This window comes from Notamacropus eugenii, chromosome 2 (assembly GCF_028372415.1).
Source record: "Notamacropus eugenii isolate mMacEug1 chromosome 2, mMacEug1.pri_v2, whole genome shotgun sequence".
Taxonomy (NCBI): domain Eukaryota; kingdom Metazoa; phylum Chordata; class Mammalia; order Diprotodontia; family Macropodidae; genus Notamacropus; species Notamacropus eugenii.
In genome coordinates this window covers 513,418,346-513,445,951 of record NC_092873.1, presented here as the reverse complement: position 1 = coordinate 513,445,951, position 27,606 = coordinate 513,418,346, and the positions used below count along the sequence as shown (strand labels likewise).

At 51.6% G+C, this 27,606-nt stretch overlaps 1 protein-coding gene across 8 annotated transcripts in view; it reads left to right on the top strand.

The window, feature by feature from the left end:
* The window catches only part of LRP8 (LDL receptor related protein 8), a 129,593-nt gene that overhangs the window by 73,934 nt on the left and 28,053 nt on the right, over positions 1 to 27,606 (top strand). For 2 of the 8 annotated variants that reach the window (XM_072649503.1, XM_072649510.1), the window contains 9 exons: positions 5,367 to 5,489; positions 14,101 to 14,229; positions 16,563 to 16,931; positions 19,223 to 19,345; positions 19,992 to 20,114; positions 23,305 to 23,343; positions 24,884 to 25,003; positions 25,838 to 25,963; positions 26,194 to 26,368. In XM_072649503.1, coding sequence (XP_072505604.1) covers positions 5,367 to 5,489; positions 14,101 to 14,229; positions 16,563 to 16,931; positions 19,223 to 19,345; positions 19,992 to 20,114; positions 23,305 to 23,343; positions 24,884 to 25,003; positions 25,838 to 25,963; positions 26,194 to 26,368 — 1,327 coding nt within the window. The remainder of the gene's footprint in view (positions 1 to 5,366; positions 5,490 to 14,100; positions 14,230 to 16,562; positions 16,932 to 19,222; positions 19,346 to 19,991; positions 20,115 to 23,304; positions 23,344 to 24,883; positions 25,004 to 25,837; positions 25,964 to 26,193; positions 26,369 to 27,606) is intronic. The other 6 variants (XM_072649504.1, XM_072649506.1, XM_072649507.1 and 3 more) reach the window with 6 other exon arrangements.

The window sequence follows — 27,606 nt, the reverse complement described above, 5'->3', positions numbered from 1 at the left end:
TTTATTATATTAGCTTGGCCTACCCATGAGCAACTGATGTTTTTCCACTTACTTGAATCTGACTTTATTTGTGCAAAAAGTGTCTTGTAATTGTGTTCATATAGTCCCTGGGTTTGTTTTGGCAAGTAAACTCCCAAGTATTTTATAGTGTCTACCCTAGCTTTAAATGGGATTTCTCTTTCTATCTCTTGCTGTTGGACTTTGTTGCTAATATATAGGAATCCAGAAGATTTATGCAGGTTTATTTTGTAACCTGCAACTTTGCCAAAGTTGTTTATTATTTCAAGTAGTTTTTTACTTGAGTCTCTGGGATTCTCTAAGTATATCATCATATCATCTGCAAAGAGTGAGTGATAACTTAGTTTCTTCTTTGCCTATTCTTATTCCTTCAATTTCTTTATCTTGTCTAATTGCTATAGCTAACATATTGAATTATAGTGGTGATAATGGACATCCTTGTTTCATCCCTGATTTTATTGGAAATGCATCTAGCTTATCCCATATAATGCTTGCTGAATGTTTTAGGTAGATACTGCTTATTATTTTATGGAGAGTTCCCTTTATTCCTATGTTCTCCAGTGTTTTTAATAGGAATGGGTGTTGTATTTTGTCAGAAGCTTTTTCTGCATCTATTGAGATAATCATGTGGTTTCTGTTAGTTTTGTTGTTGATATGATCAATAATGCTAATAGTTTTCCTAATATTGAACCAGCTCTGCATTGCTGGTATGAATCCTACCTGATCATAATGTATTATTCTCATGATAAGATGCTGTATTCTCAAATATGTATAAAACTTTTTTAAAAAATAATTTTTATTGATGCTTTTTGGTTTTTTTTTCTAGCTTTCATTTTCAAATATATCCCTACCATCCCTTGTCAGGCAATCAGCATTTATTAAATGCCTGCTATATGCCAAGCACTGTGCTAAGCTCTGGGGAGACAAAGAAAGACATTCTGATCAGGAAGACAACCTATATTATGGTAGGGATAGCACTGGTTTTGGAGGGATCCGCTCTGGGTTCAAATCCTACTCCTGGTACTTATTGACTGTGTGATCTTGAACCTTTCATTCAATCATTTTATCAAGAAACACTTAAGTGCCCATAGATTTAGATCAAGAAGAGACCTAATCTATACCCCTGAAATTTTGTACATGAAAACACTGAGGCAGAGGTTAAGTGACTTGCCCAAGGTCACCCAGCTCTTCAGTGTCTGAGGCCCGATTTGAACTCAGGTCTTCTTAACTCCAAGTCTAGGTTCTATCCACTGTATCACCTAACTGTCTTATCTGCAAAATGAAAGGGTTTAGACTAGATGGCCTTTGAGGTCCTTCCCACCTCTGGATTTATGATTCCTATGATCCTAAGTCACTAAATCTCTCTGTGCCTTAATGTTTCTACCTGTAAAAAAAAAAAAAAAATGAGGGAGTTGGGTCAGATTGGCTAAGATGACAGAAAAGGAAAAGGACAAATGTAGGGGATGTAGGAAGACTGGCACACGAGTGCACTGTTGGTGGAGTTGTGAACTGATCCAACCATTCTGGAGAGCAATTTGGAACTAGGGCCAAAGGGCTGTAAAACTGTGCCTACCCTTTGACCCAGTGATGTCACTACTAGGTCTGTTTCCCAAAGAGATCGAAGAAAAAGGAAAAGGACCTATATATACCAAAATATACCAAAACTCTTGCTGTGGTGGCAAACAATCTGTGGTATATGATTGTGATGAATTACTGTTGTGCTGTGAGAATGAGAAGCAGGATGGTCTCAGAAAAACCTGGGAAGACTTCCATGAGCTGATGCAAAGTGAAGTGAGCAGAACCAGGAGATCACTGTACACAGTAAGTGCAACATTGTAACAGCCACAACAGCGAATGACTTCACTGTTCCAAGCAACGTGATGACCCAAGACAGTTCGAAAGGACCCATGACGTAAAATGTTATTCACCTCCAGAGAGACCTGATGAACTCAGAGTGCAGATTGAGGAAGAATTTTTTTCTTACTTTTCTTGGCTGGCCCCCCCCAAATATGGCTAATGTGGAAATATGTTTTGCATGAATTTGCTTGTATAATGAGTATATTTATTGCCTATTCAATGGGTGGAAGGAGGAAGAAAATTTGGAACTGAAAATAAATAAAATTTTAAAAAAACTTAAATGAGAGGGTTGGACAGACTGCCTTCTGAGGTTCCTTTCAGCACTGGATCTATGAAACTGTTATTTTTAAAAGAAAAGAAAGAAAGAAAAGGAAAAACTATGACTTCCATAAAACTAATGAGGCAGCTGGTGGCTCAGTGGACTGAGTGCTGGGCCTGAAGTCAGGAAGACCTGAATTCAAATCCAGCCTCAAACACTTCCTAGCTGTGTGATCCTGGGTAAGTTACTTAACTTCTGTTTGCCTCAATTTCCTCTTCTGTAAAATGGGGATCATAATGGCACTTACTTTCCAAGGTTGTTGTGAGGATCAAATGAGATTATAAAGTGCTTAAAAAGGCTCAGTGCCTGGCACATAGTAAGCCCTGTATGAATGTTAGTTTTATTAGCTATTAACTGCCACTTTATTTGAGTCTGACAGTATAAGCAGTGTTCAGTATCCATAGCCCCCCAACTCTACAAAGACATGGAATCGCATATCTAAAGTTAACACCTTCATCACCACCTAGCACATGCTCTGCTGTGCGCAGTGGGCTTTTAATAATGCTTGTTGGATTCATAGTTGTAAAATGAATTACATCTGTATCTGTTTTAATGTTCGCATCATACTTCATAACCTCAGTGTCTAAGGCCCGTTTGGGCCTGTGCTTACAGTTTGCAAATGAAGAAACTGTGGCTCAGTGACTTGCCTAGGTCCACATGACTATGAGTGTCTGAGCCCAGCCTGGACTTCTTGTTCTCCTTTCACTGTCCAGCTCCTCCTCTCTTGGTGCTGAGCCCTCTATCAGTGGAGCTGGTCAAGCTGGAAGCCTCACTGCCAGAGATGCCCTGGGATGGCTAGGATGGGACAAAGTGCCTTCTAGGGTTCCTCCCAGAAAATAAAAAGAAATCTGTCCTCTATGAATTGACGCCTCCCCAACCTTTCCCCTGGGGCCAGGATGACTTGCTTCAAAGGTGGGTCTGGATCTAGGTGGGGGGGGGCGGGGGGGGTCTGTCTTTGGGAGAACGTCCCTGCAGTCTGTATGGCCAGGCTTTGGAGAGGAAGCAAAGGACTTTCCCTCTCTGGCTTTGGGGATGCCCTCAGCAGGAACACTCTCACTCTCACACAGTCTTATTGAAACCAGAGCACAGTCCATAAACTCAGAGATGGTTCTTTTTGTACGCATCATTTTCCTCAGGAATGGTTGAGGAAGGTAGCTGCAGACTGCCCTCTGCTCCTCTGCCCGCCTCCCTCTTCTCCCAGCCCTGATTCATAAGGAAGGCAGTAGTCAAAGGAGAATGGGATGAGGTGTATGGAGACTTAGGTTCAAATTCTGACTTTGCCATTCCAACTTCAGTGAAACCACAGATCAGTGACCTTTTCTGTAGGTCTCAGTTTCCCCAATCAGGGTCTTGGACTAGATGATTGATCCCCTGTTCTGAGGTCTCTCTCAGCTCTGATATCCCTTGTTCTGAGGTCTCTCTCAGCCTTGACATCCCCTGTTCTGAGGTCTCTCTCAGCCCTGACATTCCTTGTTCTGAGGTCTCTCCCAGCCTTGACATCCCCTGTTCTGAGGTCTCTCTCAGCCCTGACATCCCCTGTTCTGAGGTCTCTCTCAGGTCTGACATCTCTTGTTCTGAGGTCTCTCTCAGCCCGAACATCCCCTGTTCTAAGGTTTCTCTCAGCTCTGATACCCTAAGATTCTGTGCCTCTCTCCCCTCCCATCTTACCAGCCTGACCACTCTCTGTGGTTGAGCTCCAGGGCAAGGACCACCCTGTTACTTTTCATCGTACTCTCTTGTCCCATCCAGCACAGAACCCCCAGATTCACCAAGCCTTACAGTCAGTCTCCTTTTTAGAGGAGGAAATCAGAGCCCATGTTATTTGCCCAAGGTCACCCTGGCTGTGTCTCAGAGTTCCTTAAATCATTGTTCAAGTACGTCTCTACAGTGCATGTAAATGGTATGCAAATAACATGCAAATAAACCAGTGGCTCTTGGGAATAGCTTGGTTGGGGGAAGACTGATGTTCAGGACATTTCCAGGATCTTCCATTTTGGAGGGTGGCATTTTAACCAGGCTGAGCTGAGCCCCCATTCTAGCCCAGATTAGGAGATGAGAAGGGGGATGGTCTCCAGGGTGAGATTTTTCCCCCAGTGCCAGCCTCTGACACCAAGGCAGATAGCGCACAGCATACCAATGTCTGAAGCCAGACAAAGCCCCCAGCATGGTCCTGTCAGGTGCTCACTGAAGGGACCCTTCCTGGCCAGGCCATTTTGCAGAGATGCCTTCCTGGGGCCAGTGTCTTGGGGAGACAGTCTGGTTGTTGAGGAAGAGTGGGGAGGATGAGAACAAGGTTTCCATTGTGTGGCCCATGGCGAGCCTCCCTTCCCATGTGGATACCTTAGAAACAAGAGGACCCCTGAAGGAAAAGGGCAAGGGGAGTAATTTACAGAAATGTCCCCAGGGTGGAGTCATGGTCACATGCCACAGGGCATGGGGTGGGATTGGAAGAACCAGCCAAGAGGCAGAAAACTGGGGTTCAGATTGTGGTTCTGAATTTGGGGTCCCCCCCACTGAAGATCCTCACATAGAAACTGCAAGTGAATTGGATGTACATGAGGTAGGGCTGTGTAAAGTCAATAGCCTCTCTCTCTCCTCTAATCTTTGGGGAATATGGGTTGGATGGGATTACCTCTGAGGCCTTTCCCACTCTGAAAGAATGCTGTGCTTGGGTCTGAATCCCCCAGTTACCAGCTGATTACCAGGATACTTGCCTCTAAACCTCAATTTTTTTATCTGTGTAATGGGAGGTGATAATACATTACTTATCTCCCAGGGCTCCGAAGGGGAAAGCACTAGCCAAGTATTCTCTGTTATTTCTTCTATTGACTCACAATTTGGTTTAAAACAACTAGTGTCTGAATCACAAAAATGCCTGTCTTTCCTCCCCACAGGGCCTGGCTCAGGGCCTTGGCCCTCGCAGGCCCCCAAGAAGTGTTGCTTTCGATGAAAGTTCATCTTGGATGAACATGTTACCCAAGAGTTGGGCAAGAAGATGCCTGAGAAGTTGTAGAATCATTGATTTTGTGCTGGAGGAGCCAGGCCCTCTGGGCTCTCTGTAGGATGGTGCCTTGTTCATGCGTGGGCTGGCCACATTCTTAGTTCCACTTCCAGCACTGTCCCTCCTGCTTCAGCCCACTCCTCCTAACCCTCTTTCCTTTCTCCTTTGCAGCCAAGAAGACATGCTCGGACAGCGACTTCACTTGTAACAATGGGCACTGTATCCCAGAGCGCTGGAAATGCGACGGTGAGGAGGAGTGTCCTGATGGGTCCGACGAGGCTGAGGCCACATGCAGTGAGTGTCCAGTGCCTGGTGGGAGGACAGGGATGAGCACTTGGAAGGGTGGGAGGCAAAGGCAGGGTATCTGATGGGGGCAGTCCTGGCCTGGTAAGCCCAGGGACTGGGTCTGCCAGTAACTCACCTGAGGATCTGGGGCACAGTGTTCCCTCCCTTTGTCCCCAGGGTCCTCACGTGTAAGATAATGTGGTTGTGCTAAGTGATCTCCAAAACCCTCCCAGCCCTGACATTCCCTGTTATAAAGACCCTCTCAGTTCTGGTATTCTATGTTCTAAGCTCACTTCCAACTCTGACCTTCCCTGTTCTAAGCTCCCTCCCAGCTCTGACCTTCCCTGTTCTGAGCTCCCTTCCAGCTCTGACCTTCCCTGTTCTAAGCTCCCTTCCATCTTTGACCTTCCCTGTTCTCAGGCCCCTCCCAGCTCCGACCTTCCCTGTTCTGAGCTCCCTCGCAGCTCTGACCTTCCCTGTTCTGAGCTCCCTCCCAGCTCTGACCTTCCCTGTTCTGAGCTCCCTCCCAGCTCTGACCTTCCCTGTTCTGAGCTCCCTTCCAGCTCTGACCTTCCCTGTTCTGAGCTCCCTCCCAGGTCTCAGATTCTCTGTTCTGATGTTCTGTATTCTGCCATTCTCTGTTCTAAGTCTCTTTCCAGCTTTACATTTCTGTGACTCCATGACCTCTGAGGTTCTTATGCCTGCTAGTCTCTGATTGCAGAGATCTTCATGAACCAAACTGAAGCATAGAGGGCTGCCCAGGAGACGTCGCCCAGGCTATCCAGCTGCCTGCTCTGAGAGGAGCCCATTGTCCCTCAACTGGGGGTCTCTCGGGGGAAGGGACTTGATTTGCCTGCCTTGCAAGGCTCCTTAGTCTCAAAGCACACTTGTGTCAAGTGTGGGGGCTCTTGTTTGATTACTGATGGGGGAGAGGTGTTAGTGAGAGCAACAGCCCTGCCCCGTCTGGGTGAGGGGAGGGTTAGACCAGGGGCCTAGGGGACCTGCTAGGGAAGGGGGGCAGTAAGGGGAGAGGGGCAGGGAGAGGAGGGGGCTGCTCTTGGTCATGGTCAAGGGAGAGTTAGAGACACGTTGTTAAGGCCCCTCTGTGTAGAAGGCTGGTTTCCTCATTGCCTAGCAACAGAAGCTGTGTGTGTGTGTGTGTGTGTGTGTGTGTGTGTGTGTGTGTATGTGTGTGTGTGTGTGTGTATGTGACAGAGACAGAGAGACATAGAAATAGAGACAGAAACAAAGGGAGAGACAGACAGACAGCTGCTGCTCCCAGCTCCCTAGCTGGCCTGACCTTCTCCCACAGCCATCTTGGCCGCCACCCTTGGTAACCCCTCACCTCCTTCTTGACTCTACCTGAGGAATTCTAGCTGTTGAAGGACTCTGGGGGGGCCTCTTGCATGAGGCAGGGTCTGTAGGGGACACAGTGTAGTTCAGCAGGCAGAACAGCAGCCTGGCAGTAGGGAGCCCAGTGTCTCCCATGAGTTCCCTACGTGACTTTGGCCAGGTTGCTCAGCATCCGTTTCTCCTTGGGCCTCCTTTGGGGGTACCCTCTGAGGAGGACCAACCTCCAGTCTGATTCTCTAGGATCTGAGGAGGGGCTCCCTAGGAGCTGGGGCTTCAGTGAGAGTTCTCTGGAGGAGAGGAGACCTGAATACAGATCTCGTGCCTCTTAGCACAGGGGGATTGAGCTTTCCTGGGAAGGGTTGGGCTTAGCCCTCTCCCCTTCATCCCCTGGGCTCAGAGAGCCATCCCTCGTAGGCATCCCTATTTCAGACAGCCTGGGAGGAAAAGAAGAGGAAATCCTTAGAGCCAAGTCTCTGCCAGACATTCCCACATCTCAACAGGCCCCACTTCTCTGGCTTCTTGACAGCCTTGTGTCTGAGTTTGAGACCCCAGATGGGAGGCAGGGAGGCCAAGTTGGAGTCTGAGCTCCACTGCCTGCTGTATGACCCTGACCAGGTCATTTCCCCCACTGGGCCTTAGTTTCAATGGCTAGGACGTTCCTGCCCTCCCATTGCAGTACTAGTCCCCCTCCCTCAAAGGCTGTACTAACATGCTGCTGTTTTCTTTCATCTTAGAATGCAGACTTGTAATTGCTCTAGTGAGAGAGCTGCCAACTAGGAAGCTCCCTCTGCCAGCGTAGGTAGGGCTTATAGGGTCATGTCATGGGCCTAGAAGATTACAGGATCAGCCATGCTTTAGGGATCTCCAGGTCCCTTCTGGAGTCACAGGATTTGAGGGATGGAAGGGCCTTCACAGGCCAGCTTGTCCTCCCACCCCCTGAAATGAAAGCCTCTGCTTATAGACCCCCCATCACCTCGGGGGTGCCCTGCCCCTTACAGCCTGGAGGGTGTCCTGGGACACTTAGGACTAGTGACTCTGCGAGCCTCACATAGTCAGCACTCGAACCCAGGTCCTCCTGGCTCCAAGGCAGGCTCTCTCACCACTATGACACACTGCCTTGGTGAGACAGCCCCCTGGGAGGGAATAGTAAAGGCCTCCTCCTCCCGTCCAGGCTCTTATCTAATTTGTGCAGGCCACCTCTGCCTGTCTCTGAGAACATGGCCAGGTGGGTGCCCAGGGAGAAGCCCCTGAGGCCAGAAAAGTGACCAAAGCACAGAAATCCCTTTGGAGGGGAGCCAAATCCAAGGTTAGAAGCAGCCAGCCAAAATCAGACCACATGTCCAGGGAAAGCTGGCCACCTGAAGGGACTGCCCAGCAGGTGCTGGGGAAGGAGCCGCTCGAGGCCACCAGGGGCCTCCCCTGAGCCTGGTTTCTAGGCCAGGTTAATGAGCAGTCACTGAGAAAATGAGGTCAGGACAGCAATCAGAGAGAACCTGGGAAGAGCCTGGCCCTGGAGACTGGGTCAGAATCTCAGTCATGACCCTGGGCAGCCCCCTCCCCTTCTTTGGCCCTTATGTGCCTCATCTGTGCAGTGAGAAAGTCAGGCAGGGTGATTTCAGAGGTCAGCTGGGCAGGACATTCTGCTACTGTGCCCAGAGGCCACACTGTGAGGGAAGCCTGGGGAGGCCAACCCGTCTCTCTCTCTCTCTCCCTCCCTCCCTCCCTCCCTCCCTCTCTTCCTTCCTTCCTTCCTTCTTTCCTTCCTTCCTTCCTTCCTTCCTTCCTTCCTTCCTTCCTTCCTTCCTTCCTTCCTTCCTTCCTTCCTTCCTTCCTTCCTTCCTTCTCCATTTCTCTCTTCCCCTCTCCTCCTACAAATAGTGAATCTACTTAGGGACATGTGCTGAGGATACAAACAAATAGTGAATCTACTTAGGGACATGTGCTGAGGATACAAAGATATCTATCACCTAGACCCTTCTCTCTGGAAGTCTGAAGTCTGAAGTGGACATGAGAAGCTAGGGCACATGGGACAGTGGCAGAAGTGACAGAAGGGGTTTCAGGGAGTGGCCCAAGTCACTTGGTAGATAAGCCCAGTTGTCCTTCTTGGTCCCTCACCTCTTGGGGCTTGCTGAGCCATTAGTGTTTTGGGGGAACCTTTCTCTCTGAACTAGAATACTGACCCCTGAGGAGGGACATGGCCAGGACACAGTTGGCATGGGGCTTAGAGATGCCACCTGGGGCAGAGAGGGGTCCCAGGTGAGAGCTAACATCCAGCCACATCTAGGAGGCCATCATTGGGAAGAACCAGGCTTGTCCAATGCCCAAACTGTTGAGGAGGTCAGAGGGTGGCATATCTCCAGGACAAGCCTTTGGGCTCTTCAGGAGGCCTTGGGAGTCCAATTGTCCAGGTTCTTGTCCTGTCTGGCCACTTGCCCTGTCTCTCTGGGACTGGCACTGGCTCTTTTTTCTCTGTAATCCGTAACTAAACTCCCCTCCCCCATTCCGGGGGGGACACGACATCTACCTGGTGTTTCTACATCTCCCCTTCTGTCTTTTCTCTCTCTCTCTCTCTCTCTCTCTCTCTCTCTCTCTCTCTCTCTCTCTCTTTGTCTCTGTCTCTCTTTCTCGCTTGACTCTCCTGTTTTGTCCACACTCCCTCTGTGTGTCTGTCTGACAGTGGCCCTGTGCCTCTCCCCAGCTTTCTGCTGCCTCTGTTTTTTCCTCCTCCCCATCCTGATTCCTCTCCCACCATCTGTCTCTCCTGTCGTCATCTCTCACCCTCCAGGCTTCCTTCCCTTTCTCAGCCAGGGGGTCTCATTCTCCCCGCTCTCTGCGGGGCTCTTGTTCACTCAGCTGAACTATCTCCTCTCTTCAGAGAGGTTGTCCCCCGGGCTACCTCACTGCCTGTTCACTTTCTCTTCTGGGCCTCAGTTTCCTCAGCTGAAAAATAAGATTACATCAGTGCTGCTCTGTAGAATCTTGTCTGGCTCAAATCTTCTAGGTAGCTGAGATCTCCAAGACCAAATTAAATGGCCCCTTCAGAGCATCAGCAGTGACTCATCCCGACCCTCCCCCTTCTACAGCAGCGGCAGAAGCTCACGGGGATTTGTTTAAAATTAAGTGATCAGAAGAATCCACCAGGAGGCCCATTACGGCTTGATGAGGGTATAAATCCCTGCAGCCCTGGAGAGGGAGCTTAGGGCTAGCAGGCCACCTCTCCTCTGGTTATCTCCGCCGTTAAATTCTCTTCAGAGGGGGCACCATGACCGAAGCCTACCCCAAGTTCCAGCTTATTATCCCCCCACCCCTAAAGCTGCTGGGGCTACTCTCATTTCTGTGTGAGGTGTGACTCCCAGCTTCTCTCCGACCCTCCCTTCTAATCAGATGCCAAGTCCTGGCTCTCCCTGCTGAGCCATGATCTCTGCAGACCCTTCCTTTGCTTCTGCCTTAGTCACTTCCCAGCAGACTTTCCTTCCTGTGCTCTCTCCTTTCCCATCCCTTCTGTTCCATGGCCAGAATCAGCTTTCTGACAGGACTCAGTGTGGCTCATAGGGTAGTGTGATGGACCTAGAAGATTACAGGATCGACCTTGACTTAGGAATTTCCAGGTCCCTTCTGGTGTCACAGGATTTAAGAGATGAAAGGGCCTTCATGGGCCAGCTTGGCCCCCCGCCCCATCCACTTAAATGAAAGCCTCTGCTTGTAGACCCCCCATCACCTCTGGGGGAGCCCACTGCACTGGGGGATGGCTCTCCTTGACCTCCAGCCCTACTTGGCCTCTGTTGCATACATCTGCTACTCCGGCTTCTCCCCTCTGGGACAGACAGAGCAAGGCCAGCCCCTTGGGCTGACAGATAAGACCTAGATACAGTTCCTAAGAACACAGAGTAGAGCACAGGCTGTCCCATGCTGGGAGTGCTCTCTCTTCTCATTTCCACCCCTCTCTCCTTTCAGGGCTCAGCTCTGATACCCCTACATGCAAACACCCCTCCCCAAAGTACTATGGCTTACATGGTCATTCCCAGGAGAATGTGCATTCCCTGCAGGCTGCGACTGTTTGGTAAATGCTTGTTGAACTGAACTTGAAATCCAGAGGAAGGTGGCCAGGATAAGGAACCCCCTCCTGTAAACTCTTGTTGGAAAAAAGTGGGGATCACGGTCCTGGAGTAGAGACTCAGGGGTGCCATGAGAGCCTCCTTCGAGAATGGGGAGGGCTGAAAGATTCATCAGCTGGATTCAGGCCTGGGAGCTCTGGGGGGCTGGGAGCAGTAGCAGAGAGGCCAGCTTCCACCCCTGACCCAGCTGGGCCAGTGCACCTTGGAGCAGTGTCCTTGGTGGGGAAGGGGTCAGGGTCTCCAGATGCTGGGCATGGCTGAGTCCTGGAAAGCAGCTCATTACCAGTGTCTGTAATGATGCAGTGAGACTGTGTTGCTGCTCATTATGAGGCAAGGAAACAGACAGACAGGTTGTTGGAGCTGCGTCCTTGGCGAGCAGGGTCCTTGACCAGCAGGGTGGCCACCCTGTAGGGAGGTTAGGCATTAAGTGGTGTAAATACGCATTAGGCTCTCTGGGATGGTAGAGAATCCTAGCCTCTCAGAGCTGGACCAGGCCTCAGAAAACGTGGAGTGCAACCATGACTGACCAAGAAGCCCTACATCCTGAACAATCACCTGGCCCCTGCTGGAAGATGGGGAACTCACTACCTCCTACTGTAATTCATCCCACCATCTCCTTGCTAATGACCAGGCAGGGCTGTGGGAACCCCAAGCAGGAAAGACAGGGAGAGCCCCCGTGGGGCAGCCAGGAACATAGCAGGTTAGGAGAGATGTGGTTGAAGCAGCCTGGGCCCCCCAGGAGGATGTGGCTTAGGACAGGGCCGAAGGAAGGGAGCAAGATGAGGATTTGGGGAGCTCTAGTGGGGCTCAGATCAGGAATGAGAAGGACCCTTCTGAAAAGTACTCCAGAGATCATGGGCAGCCCAGGTATAGCCTGAGGGTTGGCCTGGGGATTTCAAGCTCCTGATGGCTTACAAGGGATATCAGTTATAGCAAAATATTTTTTAAAAGAAGATCACTGGCCCCACTTTGAACAGTGGATCTGGAGTCAGAAGGACCTGAGCTCAAGTGTGGCCTCAGACACTTACCAGCTGGGTGACCAGGGGCAAGTCACTTATCCCTATTGTTCCTCTCCCGCTCCAGTGCTATGGAAATGCTAGTTATGATGGTGTTGGGGGTGTTGTGTGAGAGTGTAGAGGTAGGGATAGCCCATCAAAGAGAGCAGATTTATTCTCATTGGCCCGACAAGGCAGAGCTTAGAGTACTAGGGACAGGGGGAAGAGACAGGAGATTCCTGTTATCAATGCAAGCTGTCCCCACATGGATTGGAATGCCTTAAAGGTAGTGAGTTCCCCATCACCTGGAGGAATCCTGGTTGGATGAACACTTGTTGTCCTAGGAATCCTTGTTCAGGTACAGGTTGGTCAACAGGGGCCCTGAGGTATCTTCTACCTGGGAGGTTCGGTGTGTTTTATGTGTAGGGGTAGATGGGTTATTGATCACCTATCTATTAAACGACTGCTGTGTGCCAGTCACAAATACAATGTATGAAACAGTCCCTCCTTGAAAGGAGCTGTCCCTGGCCGACAGTGTGCCCAGGGCCTCGGAGCCGGCTTCTTGGGATCCAGGTGAGCTCCATGTGGAGCAGAGTTGGGGGGGACCCCCATGGCTTTGGAAACTGCAGGCCTCTGGGAAGTTAATGCTGTACTCACAGTTTAATTTAGCTGTCAGAAAGTTGGCCCGATTATCTGGGCAATGACGGGTTTATTAAAAAAAGACAGAGAACAGTCTCCTTCAGGGTGGGAGGTTAATCCTGACGACAGCTGAGCTTGGTCTCTAATCTTAGCCCAGTTGTGGGCCTGAGACTATGTTTGTGCACTGGGGGGGGGGGGGGCCTGAGAAGGTCTTCTGTGGTCATGGAGGCAGGGCCCCTGAGGGCTTGTGGGTGGCAGCTAGGGCTGCTGCTCTCTCAGCTACCAACAGGATGATCTTGGCCAAGTCATTGTCTGCTCTTCAACCCTGTTGGTAAAACCGAGGAATTTGAGCCTCTTACGTCTCCAAGATTTAAGGTTCTCCAGTTTTCTCAAGCCCTGAGTTCTGGGGTCACTTTCTCTTCTTCTCCTCTCCTTCCATCACTTTTTTCTTCCCAGATCCTTGAAGGGTTGCTATATAAAGGAGGGATCAGACCGGCTCCCCTTGGCCCCAGAAGGGACAGGGGGGAACAGTGGGCCAGGGAGAGGTAGAACTAACAGGGCATCCTTTGGCTGGATATCGAGGAGAGCTTCTCCTTAATGAGGCACCACAGGAAGTGGTGAGCTCCCTGTCACTGGGGCTAATGGCAGAAATTGGACCATCTCTTGTCCAAAGTGTTGTTGAGGGGATTCGTGTTCAGTAGACTCCAAGTTCAAACCCTGGCTTATCTACTTACTCCCTACCTGTGTGACCTTGGGCAAGTTACAGAACCTTCCTGTGCCTCAGTTTCCTTTTCTGTAAAATGAGGGAGCTTAATATGTGCTCTTTTTAGCTCCAAGTCTGTGATCCCATGACCTGTGGTCCCCATGAATTCTGAGATCATATAGCTAGTGGGGTGGGATTCGGACCCAGATCTTCCTGACTCCAAGTCCAGTGTTCTGTGTATCCACTATCTACAACCTCTGATTTGAGCTGAGCCTTGAAGGGTGAATAGGTTCAAGACACTCAAAGAGGAGGGATGGAGTGGGCACCGCCTGAAGGGCTCAGGTGGCCAGAGACTTTGGGAGGCACCTTCTCCATCCCCTCCTTTGTCAGAGGAGGATGAGCCCAGAGAAGCGTCGTGATTTGCACAAGGTCACACGGCATGTTTTAATCTTGAACTCAGGTCTGAGGGCTTAGTTCACTTCTCTAATCCAGTCCCCTTCATTTTACAAATAAGTAAACTGAGACCTGTTGTGGCACAGTGTGGGAAGAGCACAGGCTCTAGAGGCAGAGGACTTGAGTTCGAATCCCACCTGTGATCTTTACTACTTTGTGACTCCGGGCAATTCATTTCATGTCTCTGGGCCTCTGTTTTCTCATGTACAAAATGAAGTCGGCCCTCCTGTCTTCTGGACGGCCTCCTGGGGCCCTGTACCCCGTGGTTTCCATGGTCCTTCAGGCCTCAGGGCCTCTGATGGCCTCCCTGGGACCCTTCTCAACCCTGCCCTGTGCTTATGTGTCTCCCTCCCTCCATACAGCCAAACAAGTGTGTCCTGCCGAGAAGCTGAGCTGTGGCCCCTCGAGCCACAAGTGTATCCCTTCATCCTGGCGCTGTGATGGGGAAAAGGACTGTGAGACGGGCTCAGACGAGGTCGGCTGCACCACAGGTGGGCTCCCCAGGGGCGGAGCAGGGAGGGGATGTGGGAGGCCAGGGTCACTGCAGAGGAGGAGCAGAAGGGGCAGGAGGCCAGGCCCAAGCTCAGGGCCATCTATGAATGACAGCAGGATATAGTACAGGGTCAGGAGATGTAGATCAGGAAGGGGCCTGAGAAGCCATCTAGCCCCACAGCTTTCTTTGACAGCCAAAGGAACTGAGGCCCAGAGGCCACAGCCTCCGATTTAGAATCAGAACGAACCTCAGAGGTTGACTGGTTCAAACCCATCATTTTGCAGAGGAGACTGAAACCCAGGGAGGAGAATTGATTTTCCCCAAGTTGTTCTGGGAACAAATGGCAGAGGTAAGATTTGAACCCAGGTCCTTTGACACTCCATACAGTTCTTAGAAAGTTTTTCCTTCAATCAAGCCTGGGTTCAAATCCCAACTCTCCCACTTACTAGCTTCGTGACTCTAGAAAGTCACACTGCTGCTCTGAGACTTAGTTTCCCCATCTGTAAAATGGGGAAATAACCTTACCTCATTGGGTGGTGAGCCACAGTGTATCAGAGAAGTGGGAGCTTTGATCATGTTGATTCTAAAGCTGGGTTCAGTTCCAGGCCCCACATTTTAGCAGAGACTTTGGAAAGCTGGCCAGAGTCCCAAGCTGGGAAATCAGCTGGCGCTGTAAGAGGATTAGGGAAGGGACTGTGGGTGTTTATCCTAAAGTGAGGAAGTCTTAGGGAACGTGATAGCTGCATTCAGGTAGTTGAAGGGCTGTCCCACGTCCCATGGAAGTGAGGAGGATTCAGTCTGTTTTGTTTGGCTGGGGAGGCCCAGAGAGGCCCAGATGGGCTCAAGGTGGCAAAGCCTTCTGCCTTTTGATATGAGGAAGCTCAGGGACCCCCTGGACCTCCCATCCCAAGGCCAGATGTTGGCATGGGATCAAGCCCAGAACAATTTCCGGGGTGGATTCAGTTACTGCGGACAGAGCAAAGAGAAAAGGAATCACACGTGGCCTCTGCCTCCCAGAAATTGGGGCCAAAAGAGCCTTCCTTGCCTTTGGGGCCGCACACCTTCTGGGAAATCTGGGACTCTAGTAGAGAAACCTTGAAATGTTGACCCGCTGGCACCAAGTGAGTGGCACCAAGAGAGGCAAGTCAGCAAGCGTTAATATATTAAATATTTACGGTGTGCTGGTACTATGCTGGCAATGGGGATACAGACAAAAGGACCCCAGCCCCTGCCTTTCTAGTTGGGTCAGGGGGGTGCTGTGCTGGCCACTAAGGGAGATAGGAAGCTGACTTGGGCACAGCCCCCTGTACTCACAGAGAGCTTCAGCCTAGTAAGGGCATAAGATGGGGACTGATGTTAACTACGGCATGTACAAGAAGCAGTTCAAAGACCCTGGATGGCTGCAAGGGATCAGGAAGGCTGAGAAGATGAAGGGACATTTGAGCTGGCCCTTGATGGATGGGTTGGATTTTAGAAGGCAAGGGAAGGCGAGGCCAGGCATAGGGAACAGCATGAGCAAAGGTGCAGAGGTGGGAAAGTACTGGACCTGTTTAGGGGATAGACTGGTTTAAATAGATGCCTTGGTTTGCATGTTTGCCTCCTCTGTTAGATGGCTCTTTTTTTTTAATTCAGTAATTTATTTATTTTAAAAAACATTTTGATTTAAAGTTTGGGGTTCCAAATTCTATCCCTCACTCCCTCCCTGAGATAATAAGCAATCAGATATAGGTTATATATGTGCAATTATGTATTAGATGGCTCTTTGACAGCAGGGACAGTGTTTGCTGTTTGTGGTATCTATCCCTGGTGCTTAGCACAGCGTTGGGCACACAGTAGGTGCTCAGCACAGCGTTGGGCACACAGTAGGTGTTTAGCACACTGTTGGGCACACAGTAGGTGTTTAGCACACTGTTGAGCACACAGTAGGTGTTTAGCACAGCGTTGGGCACACAGTAGTTGTTTAGCCTCAGCACAGCGTTGGGCACACAGTAGGTGTTTAGCACACTGTTGGGCACACAGTAGGTGTTTAGCCTCAGCACAGCGTTGGGCACACAGTAGGTGTTTAGCACACTGTTGGGCACACAGTAGGTGTTTAGCACACTGGTGGGTACGCAGTAGGTGCTGTACAGCGTTGGGCACACAGTAGGTGTTTAACACATTGTGGGCACGTAGTAGGTGTTTAATAAATACCTGGTTGATACCTGGAGGGAAGTTCTGAGATATCAGGCTGAATCATAGATGTGGAGCTGAGGGGACTTTCAGAGAACACCCACTCTTCACGGATGGGTGGATGGGTGTGCAGTGTGTCCCTGACTGCTCTCTTCCCCATAGTCTGCTCCCCCAGCGAATTCCAGTGCAGTAATCGAACGTGCATTGCCACAGTCTTTGTGTGTGATGGGGATGATGACTGTGGCGACTGGAGCGATGAGCGGGGCTGCGCGGCCCAAGTCTGCGGACCCCAGGAGTTCCGATGCAACAGCAGCACCTGCATCCCTGAGCGTTGGCTCTGTGATGGTCAGGCTGACTGCGAGGACCAGTCAGATGAGGTGCCTGAGCTCTGCGGGCGCCAGGCAGGCACAGTGGTGCCAGCCACCTGCAGTGCCAGCGAGTACCCCTGCGGCAGCGGTGAATGCATCCATCTAACCTGGAAGTGTGACGGGGACGCGGACTGCAAGGACAAGTCTGACGAGGCCAGCTGTGGTGTGTGCCGGGGGGAGGGCAGCCCCATGGGGTAGGGAGGTGGTCCCTGAGGGTCTCTCCAGTCTTCACCAGGCAGGGTCATGGAAGGATGGCAGACTGAGAGGAGATGAGAAACATCCCAGCAAAGAGGAGCCATGATGGGGACTAGACAGAGAAGTCCTAGAAGATCCCTTGGTCAAAGGGGACCCCAGTCCAGGCCATCTCCTCCTGGGTCTGCCTCCTTCCCACTTCCCTTTAATCCTTCTTTAAGAAGACAGACCCAGAGCCATGTTTTACCTCTGTGGGCATCCCCTTCACCAACACAGACTGCAGTCCATCCTGGTTGACCTTTGGCAGGATGTTTGCAGAGCACTCAGGACTTACAAAAAGCCTTTCTCTCAAATGAGATAATGCATAGAAAATGCTTGGCTAACTACATAAATCCTAGTTATTCTTGTCATTAACACTTCTGAGAAAGGAGTCAGGGCAGGCTCTGCTGTCCCCGGGCCCTTAAATTCCCAAAGCATTGTCTAGGCATCCAGCGAACTCAGATACCAGTGTAACATCTCCCTGTTCATGATCCACAGGCATCTCAAACTCAGCCTGCCTCAGGGCAGACCTCCTGACCTTCCCCTCCCCTCCCCACCAAATCCTCATCCCTCTCCCAGGCCTTCCCTTTTCTGTCAAGGACCCCCCCAACCCCCGATTCTGGGCTCCCAGGAGGAAGTTGCAGGTGAAAAAGGGACTTTGCAAGTCTCACCAAGGCCCAGAGTTGCCAGAATAAGCAGGGGGGCACCTGCCCAGGGCTATCCCTGGTCACTTATCAGGGCTCCCCCATCTCTGATGCAGGGGTGCCCCAGGGCATAGGAATGGGCACAGTGCCACTTTGCTCTATGAAGCTGATATTCTATTGGGGGCCAAGAGCACTGGATTTGTGGGGGGATTCCCAGCCTTGGGTTCGAGTCCCCCTCTTCCCCATTCTGCTGATTGTTAAGTCATTTTCAGTGACCCCACTTAGGGTTTTCTTAACAAAGTGACTGCAGTGCTTTGCCATTTCCTTCTCTGGCTCCTTTTATAGATGAGGAAACTGAGTTAAGGAGCTTGCCCAGGGTCATACAGCTGGGAAGTGTCTAAGGGCAGATTGGAACCCAGGTCTTCCTGCCTCCAGGACCAGCATTCTGTGCACTATGGCACCACCCAGCTGCCCCTGTGCAAATCATCTCACTTCCATGGCAGTCTGGAAAGGCCTGTACCTGCTGGGCATCGCAATCCCCTCTGGCTCTAAGTCTATGGTCATTCCTAAGAAGCCCATGCCCCTGAAATGTGTGCAGATAGCCAGTGATACTGGGGAGAAGGCAGGAATCTGAAGGAGAGGTCCCAGCCAAGTGCTGGAGCCTCCCACCTCATGAGGGAGTAGAGAATTCAGAGCTCCAAGGAGTCTTGGGGCCATGCCGAGTCCATCTCACATCCCCAATTAATCACTGAGAAGAGGGAGTGCCCCTGGCCCCCAGCCCACCGTTGCCTCGCCATGACACCCTCCCTGCCTTAGTGGCGTCTCCCTGTCCCCCAGTACTCTCAGAATAAGGGAGGCAATTGTCCCTTTGTCCCCTGCCCCAGCTGGAGGCTTGAGTTCCATTTAAGAAGGATGTGGATCATTTGGAGAGTGTCCAAAGAAGGGCAGTTAGGGTGGTGAGGAGCCTGGGGACTGTGCCACCCGAGGATTTAATTAAAGGAGATAGCCTGGATTAAGGAAGATTTGGGTGAGATGTGATAGCTGTCTTCAGCCGTCATGTGGAAGAGGGATTAGCCTTAGACTTATGGGAAGTAGGAAGGTCATCTCTCCCCACCCCTCATGCCTTAGACCCCAAGATCATAGATAGGATCATCGAGCTGAGGGCTTAGGACTTAACCAAGGTCATTCAGGCGAGCTGATCTCAAAGCCCACTTCCCCTTCTACAGTTCTACCCTGGGAATGACCAAGTCTGTAAGTGGCCTGGTGGGGGCTGAGGGCCTGAGCTCTGCTTGATCTCAGAGGGCAGAACCAGAAGCCTGGGAGGAGGCTGGATGTCAGCTCTGCCAATGAGAGCCATCTCAGGCCTTGGCAGGCAAGCCTCCGGCCCTGCTGCCCCAGCAATGGTGCCACCATTCAGCTGAGAGCTCATCATCCAACTTGAGGGTCCCAGAGCTCTGGGCCAAAGCCCACCACTAAGCAGGAAGGGATCCCCCATGTCTTTGCTGAGTTGGTAGGTGGTGAGAGGCCTGTGTTTTTCTGGGGTGACCCTTTCCATGCGTCTCCTCTCCCCACTCTGCAGCTGTGGTGTCTTGCCGTGTGGAGGAGTTCCAGTGTGCAGATGGGACCTGCATCCAGGGGGCCAGGCGCTGTAACCATGAATTGGACTGCCCGGATGGCAGTGATGAGGCCGGCTGCCTGCAGGGTATGTCCTGGGCCAGGTGTGGGGCGATGGGAACTTCTGCCTTGCACTGGATGGCCAGATGTCCCCCAGGAAGGAGGCAGGGGAGGCTGGGCCTGGGGGGAGGCTCGGAGATTCTTGGCCCTGGGCCCCCTAAAACTTGTTAGGCCTCAGTGGAGGAATACTGATGGAGCCCAGTGTAGACTCCTTGGGGCCCTCCCCAGGGACCTGCTAGGGGGTGGCTCAGGCCCAGACAGACTTTGTCTGATCTATCTTGGTGATTGTTCCCCTGAGAGGGGCCTCTGAGCAGGGCCCAGCCCTAGAGTGACCTGGACCTCCTGGATCCATGTGGTGGGCATGAGGCCCATCTTAGTCCCTGTTCCAGCTGTCCCAGAGGAGTGGTCTGCCTTGGAAGAGGTAGCATCTTCATCCCTGGAAGCATGCAGAGCAGGCTGCGTGACCACTTGTGGGGGATGTCATGGAGGAGATGAGCCAGAAGCCTTCAGGGGGGCCTTTCTGACCCTCCTTTGCCATCCTAAAGGCTGGTGGGAGGTTTAGCCCTCACTAGCCCCCTCTCAGTATCTCCCTCATGCCTGAAAGTTCCCAGGCCCTGCTTCTGCCCCATCCCCAGTGAACTTAACAGACTTTGCTCTCTTGTCCGACCCGACAGAATCCACATGCGAAAGTCCCAGCAAGTTTCATTGTAAGAGTGGCGAGTGCGTGGACAGCAGCAAAGTGTGCGATGGTCGCGCAGATTGCCGCGATGGGTCTGATGAGCCAATGAAAGAATGTGGTACGGCCCCCGCCTCTGCTGCCCCTTCCTCTCCTGTTCTCCAGGGCTCTGCCTCTGCCTGTTCTGACCTTTGCTCTTGACTAATTCACCATGTGACCTTGGGCAAGTCACCTAACATTTCTGGCCTTTCTGCCTTTTGAAAAACGGGGTGGGGTCTGTGCTCTCCAACCCCTTCCAGCTCTGACAGCCTCCTCCTCTCTGCCTGTGCCCTTGGTTCCCACACTCCAGCAGGGCTCTCTGGGCTGCTCTCTCTCTCTCTCTGTCTATATCTATCTATCTGTCTCTCTGTCTCTCTACCTATCTATCTATCTATCTATCTATCTATCTATCTATCTATCTATCTATCTATCTCTATCTCTATCTCTATCTCTATCTCTTTCCCCTGTCCCACTGATATAGCCAGCGTCTGAGTCCTACACAGGCAACCTCCACATCAAGAAAAATATATATAAACCAATGAACAATCTGGGCTTCTCAGGTGGCGGAAAAAGCGTCTCCCTGGTAGACGGTGAAGTCCCTGTCACTGAATGTATTCAAGCAGCAGCCGAGTGGTCGCCTGCAGGAGATGCCTTAGAGGGGATTTGGGGGTGGGGGCCCTGCTTCAAATCCAGCTCTGCCTCAGTGCCTCCAGTGTCCCTCCTAGCTCAGATTCAGTGAGAGGTCATTATTATACTTGGCAAGGAGCAAGCACTAGGTAAGAACATGAGCCTCTTTTGTAAAATGGGGGCCAGGGTGTAGACCTAGATCCCTCTGGATCCCTCTAGGCCTCCATTTCCTTCTTTTTAAATGAGGGGTTGACCTCTGAGGTCTCTTTCAAGTGTCGGACTATGAGCCTATGAAATTTGAAAAATGGGGCCAAGCTTGAAGGTCACAGGGGCTGGAGGTCAGAAAGGGGAGAGGTCACTGGGGGGATATGGGGAGCTCAAATAGCTGGATAGTCAGGAACAGGAAGAAGGAAGGATGGGGGATTATTGGACTAAGTGGGTGGAGAAACAGGTGCTTGTTGGGTCTCGATGCCTACCTTGCCAAGCCAAGCTCCCAGAGAGGTAGACCAGGGCATTGAGGGGAATGTGGGAACTTGTCAGATTCTGGGATTGGATTTGGGGGGAGTTATTCCCTCCTGACATCCACTGCTGCCCTGAAGATAGGTCCTGAGCGTTGTGGGTCTGACCCTAAAGGTGGGTTGATCTCTGAACTTGGTTGAGAAAACAGAATGAGTCCCCTGCCTGACCATGCCTCTGAATCTGTTATTGGACAAAGACTCCATTGTCTGGGAGAAGGAAAACACTTCACCATTCCTTCCCCAAGACTGCCCATTTGGGTGATCTGGCTTTGATCTAACACAGTAACACTCATTAGAGATGAATATTAAATTTTGCCCTTGAGTTCAAAGAACCAGCTATACAAGGAGAGGTAGGGAGAGGTACGCTAGAAAGCTTCTTATAGGGAAAAGATCTGAGAGTCCTGCTTGACCACAAGTTTCACATGAGCCAGAGGTAGAACACAGCAGCCAGAAGAGCTAGCTCTCTTTATGGAGGCCTGGTACCCTAACAGGGCCTGTGAGAGGGTCCCCCTCTTCCTTTATGAAGCACTTCAGTGAACTGGGATTTATCCAAATAAGGATGCCCAGGATGGTGAGCAAGCTGGAGATCATGCCCTTTGGGGATCCATTGGAGAAATTAGGGGTGCCTGTCCCCAGGTATTTGGAGGGCTCTCTGGTGGTCTTGCACAACTCGACCCCAGAGGGTAGAGCAGTGGGTTAAGTGAAGGATGGAAGTCACAAAACTACCAGAAACCCTAGGCATGGGAGGGGGTCCAATGGTGCCTTTGCCATCACTGGGGGACCACAAGTTGGGGAAGTATTGGCTCTTACTCAGGCCCAAGGCAAACCAGCTGCCCCTGGGTCCCCTTTAGCTCTGACAGGGGGCCTGCCCTGTTTTATTGAAAGTGACTCCTCCTGGACATGGCAGAACCTTCCAGAAAAGGGGACAGAGCTCCCCTTCCTGCCTTTCGCACCCCTCACCGTATCCCAGGGAGGAACAGAAGTCAGCCAGGGGACATTAACCAATTTAAACCTCCTTTCTTCCTCCCTGTCTCTCTTGCATGACTTATCCAAGTGGAGTGTGCATGGGTGTGTTTGTGTGAACATGGTACATGTGTGTTGTGACTCCATGTCAAGTTTGGGGTCCTTGCTGGGGACTTCTGGGAGCCCTGACCTGGTTCCTTGGCTTGCTTCCCTTTGGATTGACCTCCTAGGGTGACCCCAGGACACCTTTTGTCCCCAACTCCACCCCTCTGCTGCTCATCATCTGTGTGACCTTCAGCAAGTAATTTCAACTATCAGGGCCTCAGGATTCCTCTAAGCTGGGAGGGTCAGACTGGACCCCAAAGGTTTATTCCAACTCAGAATCTCATGATCCTGCAGTCTCCAAGGCCCCTGATGATATTCGTGTCCCATGATTCCCTGAGATTCTATTAGGGTCACTCCCTGCCTGCTCTGATGCACTTTGGCAAAGGCTTGGGAAGGGGAGCCCTAAATGTCAGGATGGAGCCCCCTTCCTACCCCTCCCCCTACCCAGACCCCTCCCAGGGTCCCAAACAAGCTGGCTCTGGCCCCCCCAAATAATCGAGGATGCAGTGAAAGATGGGAGGCAGAGACAGGAGGGCCCTAGACCCTCAGGATTGGCTCCTGTTTACTGGGAGAAGGGAGATGAAGGTGGTGGAAAAAGAAAAGATGCCAAGAGACATTTCTGAAATAAATCTGTGTTTTGGTGATAGGGCGCCCGTCTCTGGGCTCTGTGTAGCTCAGCCTCTGAGGGGGATGCCCTTGAGTTCACTGAGACAACCCTTGAGCATCCTCCATCCCCTGACAGCCTCCTCCTGGGCTTCAGGAAGGCCTGGGAGACCTGGCTCCTGAACGAGAAGGACCTCCAGGCAGCCAGACCCCCTGGGGAACCCCAGGAGGCAGTGGAAGGGCTTGGGGGAGTGCAAACGAAAGGACCTTTGTTGGCATTCTGATTCAGGGGACATGGGGCAAGCCATCAGTCTTCCCCTTCTGTAAAATGGGAACAGTGTCCTGGTGCTTACCTCCTTCACGTGCTGCTTTGTAAGCCTGTGAGTGGTAGAGAAGTGGGAGGGGTCATCGTCATCACCATCATCTTCATCATCATGGACATTGTTGTTATTTCAGTTACCACAGCGGCCCAGGGAAGGAAGAGGCAGCCCAGGGGTAAAGGGGACTCACTCCTCTCTGCATGGCTTGGGGCACTCCAGTTGTGCATGGCCCTGGAGGGTGGAAGGGGTCTAGAGCAGAGCTGCCTTTGCATGGCCGGGGAAGCCACCTGCTATGCATGGTGTGAGCTGGGGGTCCCAGAGGCACCTGCAGCTGCTGCCAGGGGCCACCCCGGGGTGGAGGAAAGTGCGAGGTGGGTTTGGGAATGGCCCCATCTCTTTGCTTCAGCAGGCATGGGGCAGATGGGCCACTGAGGTAGAGAGTAGCCTCCCCCTCCACCACCCCCAACCCAAAGACTTCTGTGCACTCCTGCCTGGAAGGTACAGACAAACCAGGCCCCAGGGGCTCTTTTAGCTCTGGGCAGCAAAAATATCTGATGCAGAGCCCCTAGGAAGGCTCAGAAGTCTGGAGCAAGGACCTGGGAGGGGAAGAACAAGCTGACTCCATGAGGAGAGGATGGGAAAGGGGTGACTAGCCCTAGGCAGTGGTAGGTCAAATGAAGAAAGATCTGGGGGGGAGGGGAGATGTCTTAGTTGACCACAAGCTCTCACATGAGCTTTCAGTATGATATGGCTATTTAAAAGCCCCTCCATCTCTAATGGCATAGCCATCAGAGAAGACAATGTAGTACTATAGAAAGAGCCCTGTCTCTAGAGTCAAGGTGACCTGAGTTCACATCATGCCTCTGTTACTCCCTGTGGGACTTTGGCTGAAATTCCCTGGGCCTCAGTTTTCTGCTTTGTAAAATGAAGGGGTGGTTTTCTGAGGTCCCCTCCAGCTTCCTTAGGATCTGAGATACTCTCGTCTCCTACCCTGGTTAGACCCCATCTGCTGTGCCCAGAGTTGCATCCTGGGGCCCACATCTCAAGAAGGATGTTGACAAGGGCGCGTGTCCAGGACAGGCTGGCAACCAGGCCCAGGAGGCTTGTTTAGACTGGAGGGACTAAACTCTGGAATTAACTCCGAAGGGATAAAGTGGCTGCCCTCTAGTATCCAGAGAGCTGACATGTGGAAAGGAATGATTATCCTTGTCTTCTTTAGTCCTGGGGAAAAAGTTACAAAAAAACCAATGTACTTTGGATAGCGGGAAGAACCTTCTCATAGTGAGATCTGATCAGAAGGGAAGGGGCTGCTATGACAGGTAGTGAACCCCCTGTCACTTGAGGTATTCAAGAGGAGGTAGATGGCTGCCTGCCAGGGAGGGTACAGCTGGGATTCCTGCTGCATTTAGGAGTTCTCCAATTCTTGGCAAAGGGCCAGGCACCTGGGTCACTAGGGAAACCATAGGCCTCTGCCCCAGAGAGAGAGGGAGTAAGAAAAAGAAGGCAGCCAAGTCAAGGTTGGATTGGGAAGGGGAGGCCTGGACCACCCCGTGCCCACACTGAGACAGCTTAAGAGCCAGGAGGAAGCTGAGCCCTGAGGAACTTGGTGCCTGACCCCCTCTCAGTGCCCTCAGGTGCCTCTCTACTCCTCAGCACACCCTCACCCTGGGTCTACTCTGGCCCCAAGGGCCTCAGACCTATTGTTCTTCTTCCAGAGGCTAACGAGTGTGCCCACAACAATGGTGGCTGCTCCCACATCTGTAAGGACCTAAAGATCGGGTATGCTTGCGAGTGCCCACCAGGATATGAGCTGCTGGACAAAAAGACATGTGGAGGTGAGGCCTACTGGGAGACCCAGTGATCCCTCCAGGAAACCTGCTTAAAGACATCTCCTCCAGGAAGCTGCCCCTAAAAGATGACCACCAGCCGTCCATACAAAGCCTTTTTGACCATAAGCTCAGTATGAGCCTCAGTGTGGGCTTGGGGAGATATCAGACGATCTGAATTTAATGAAAAAAAATGTGTTTTGTCACCGCAGACCCAGGGTCTGCTCCTCGGAAGCTTGGTCTAAACTATCTGAGCAGTTTGAAAAAAATCTGGGGACCACAAACTCAGTCGTGTCAGTGGTGGGGTGTGGTAGCCACAAAAACTAATGCAGGCTTGGGCTGCATTAATTGAGGTAGAGCTTCCGGGACTAGGGAGGTGGTAGTCCTTTGGACCTCTGCCCTAGTCAGAGCCCACCTATAGGATGGTATCCAGTTCTGGGCATCATCATCGTACAAACAATCCTCTGAAGTGGGTACCGAGGCTCAGACAGTGGCCAGCTTGACCTTTTGGGCCCATGATATGCTGTCCTCAACCATTCCCCCACATTGTCCAGCTGTGATGGTTAAGAGAAAAGCAGTAAAAAATTCATATTTCTGTGGCACTCTGGGAGTGTTTGTGTCCCCATTTTATAGATGGGGACACTTGAGACCTCAGCAAATGTTAGTGCCAGAATTCCTGACTTCAGGGCTTGTTTTTTCCTTTCATGCCCCCAACTTGGCCCTCCTGTGTTGTCCCTTTGTTGGCTGGTGGTTCAGAACCCATGAAAGTGTTGGGGGGGGGGGGGAGTAGCAGGGACTGAGGGGGCAGGATCTAATGGGCACCTGTGCCTCCCCTCCCCCCAGACATCAATGAGTGTGACAACCCGGATGCCTGTAGCCAGATCTGTATCAACTACAAGGGCTACTTCAAGTGTGAGTGCCACCCAGGCTACGAGATGGACACACTCTCCAAGAACTGCAAGGCTGTCGGTGAGGCTGGGACACACACATGGGAGGAAGGGAGCTTGGGGCACCAGCAGGTGAGGAGCAGGGATAGCAGAGCCTGGGTAAGCAGAGAGGTCCCCATGGAGGAGGAGGACTGAGGACAGTCAGAATCAATGAGAGAGAGAGAGAGAGAGAGGGAGAGGGAGAAGAGAGGAAGAGGAGGGAGAGAGAACTGGGCTCCAGCCCCCACTGACCCTGATCCGCGGCCTCCGCAGCAGGCATGAGCCCCTCCCTGATCTTCACCAACCGCCATGAAGTCCGAAGGATCAACTTGGGCAAGCGGGACTACACGCCCCTCATCCCCATGCTCAAGAACGTGGTGGCCTTGGATGTGGAGGTGGCCACGAACCGCATCTATTGGTGTGACCTCTTCTACCGCAAGATCTACAGGTGAGCCCCTGCAATCCCTCGTGCCAACTCCATCCTCAGGGTACAGAGGGTGTTCTGCCAGAGGAAGCGGAGTCCTCAGAGAGTCAGCTGGGCCGTGAGGAGATAAGTAATGAGTGGTGTTAGTGCCCCCATTTCTCAGATAACAAACAGAGGCTCTGAGACAAGTGCGAGATGAGGGTGTTGGCATCCCCCTTCTTAGTGAAGAAACTGGCTTGGGAAACCCAGCCCTAAGGGGTCACACAGCTAGGAAATGTCAGGGTCCAAATTAGAACCAGGTCTCCTGACTCCCATGATAATCCTTTAACAGTCATTGCAAACAGTCATTGAAGACTGTGTGTTACACCAGAGGGCTTATGGACACACCTCGGAGTACTGTGATTCCTGCAGGATGAGTCCTCACTCCCCCATACAGATCACAACCTCCCTGGGGCACAGTCTGGCAAGTTGGGGAGCTACTGTGACCATCATCTAACGGCCTGGTCTTTGGCAGTCAGCTGCCTAGAACTCCACCAGCTTGGGCCTGGAATGACAGAGCCACAGCCCATTCCCAGGCCGTGAGCCAGTGACTTTCTGGCTTGGGAAAGTCTGGCAGAGTCTGCGCACATACACGTACACGCGCACACACATGCACACATGCATGCGCACATACACATGCACACACGCACATACATACACACATGCACACACAGCATCTTCACAATGCTTCACCATTGCTAAGGGACCCCTCCATCCATCCCCTCGTTCTCTCTCTAGAGGAGCTGGGTCCGTCTCACATAGAAACCATACAGAAAGAGATCACACAAAAGCCCTGTTGGCTGAGACAATCACACGCCAACCTCATCCATGTTCTATTGCATTTTTATTTATTTTGTTCAGTATTTCCCAATGACATTTTAATCTGATGACCCCCCACCCCCCGCAGGTTTTATAGATAGGAGCAAGAACGGTTTCCCTTTTGATCTATATCTTTCGCACTCCACACAGTGCTAGGCACATTGTAGATACCTAGTCATCCCTAGGTGGTACAGAAGGTAGAATGCTGGACCTGGATTCAAGAGGATCCAAGTTCAAATCCAGCCTCAGACCCTTACTGACTGGATGACCCTGAGCAGTCACGTTACTCTGTTTGCCCCAGTTTCCTCACCTGTAAAATGAGCAGAGGAGATGGTGAACCATTCTAGTGTCTTTGCCAAGAAAAGCCCAGATGGGTCATGGAAAGTCGGATGCCACTGAAAGGA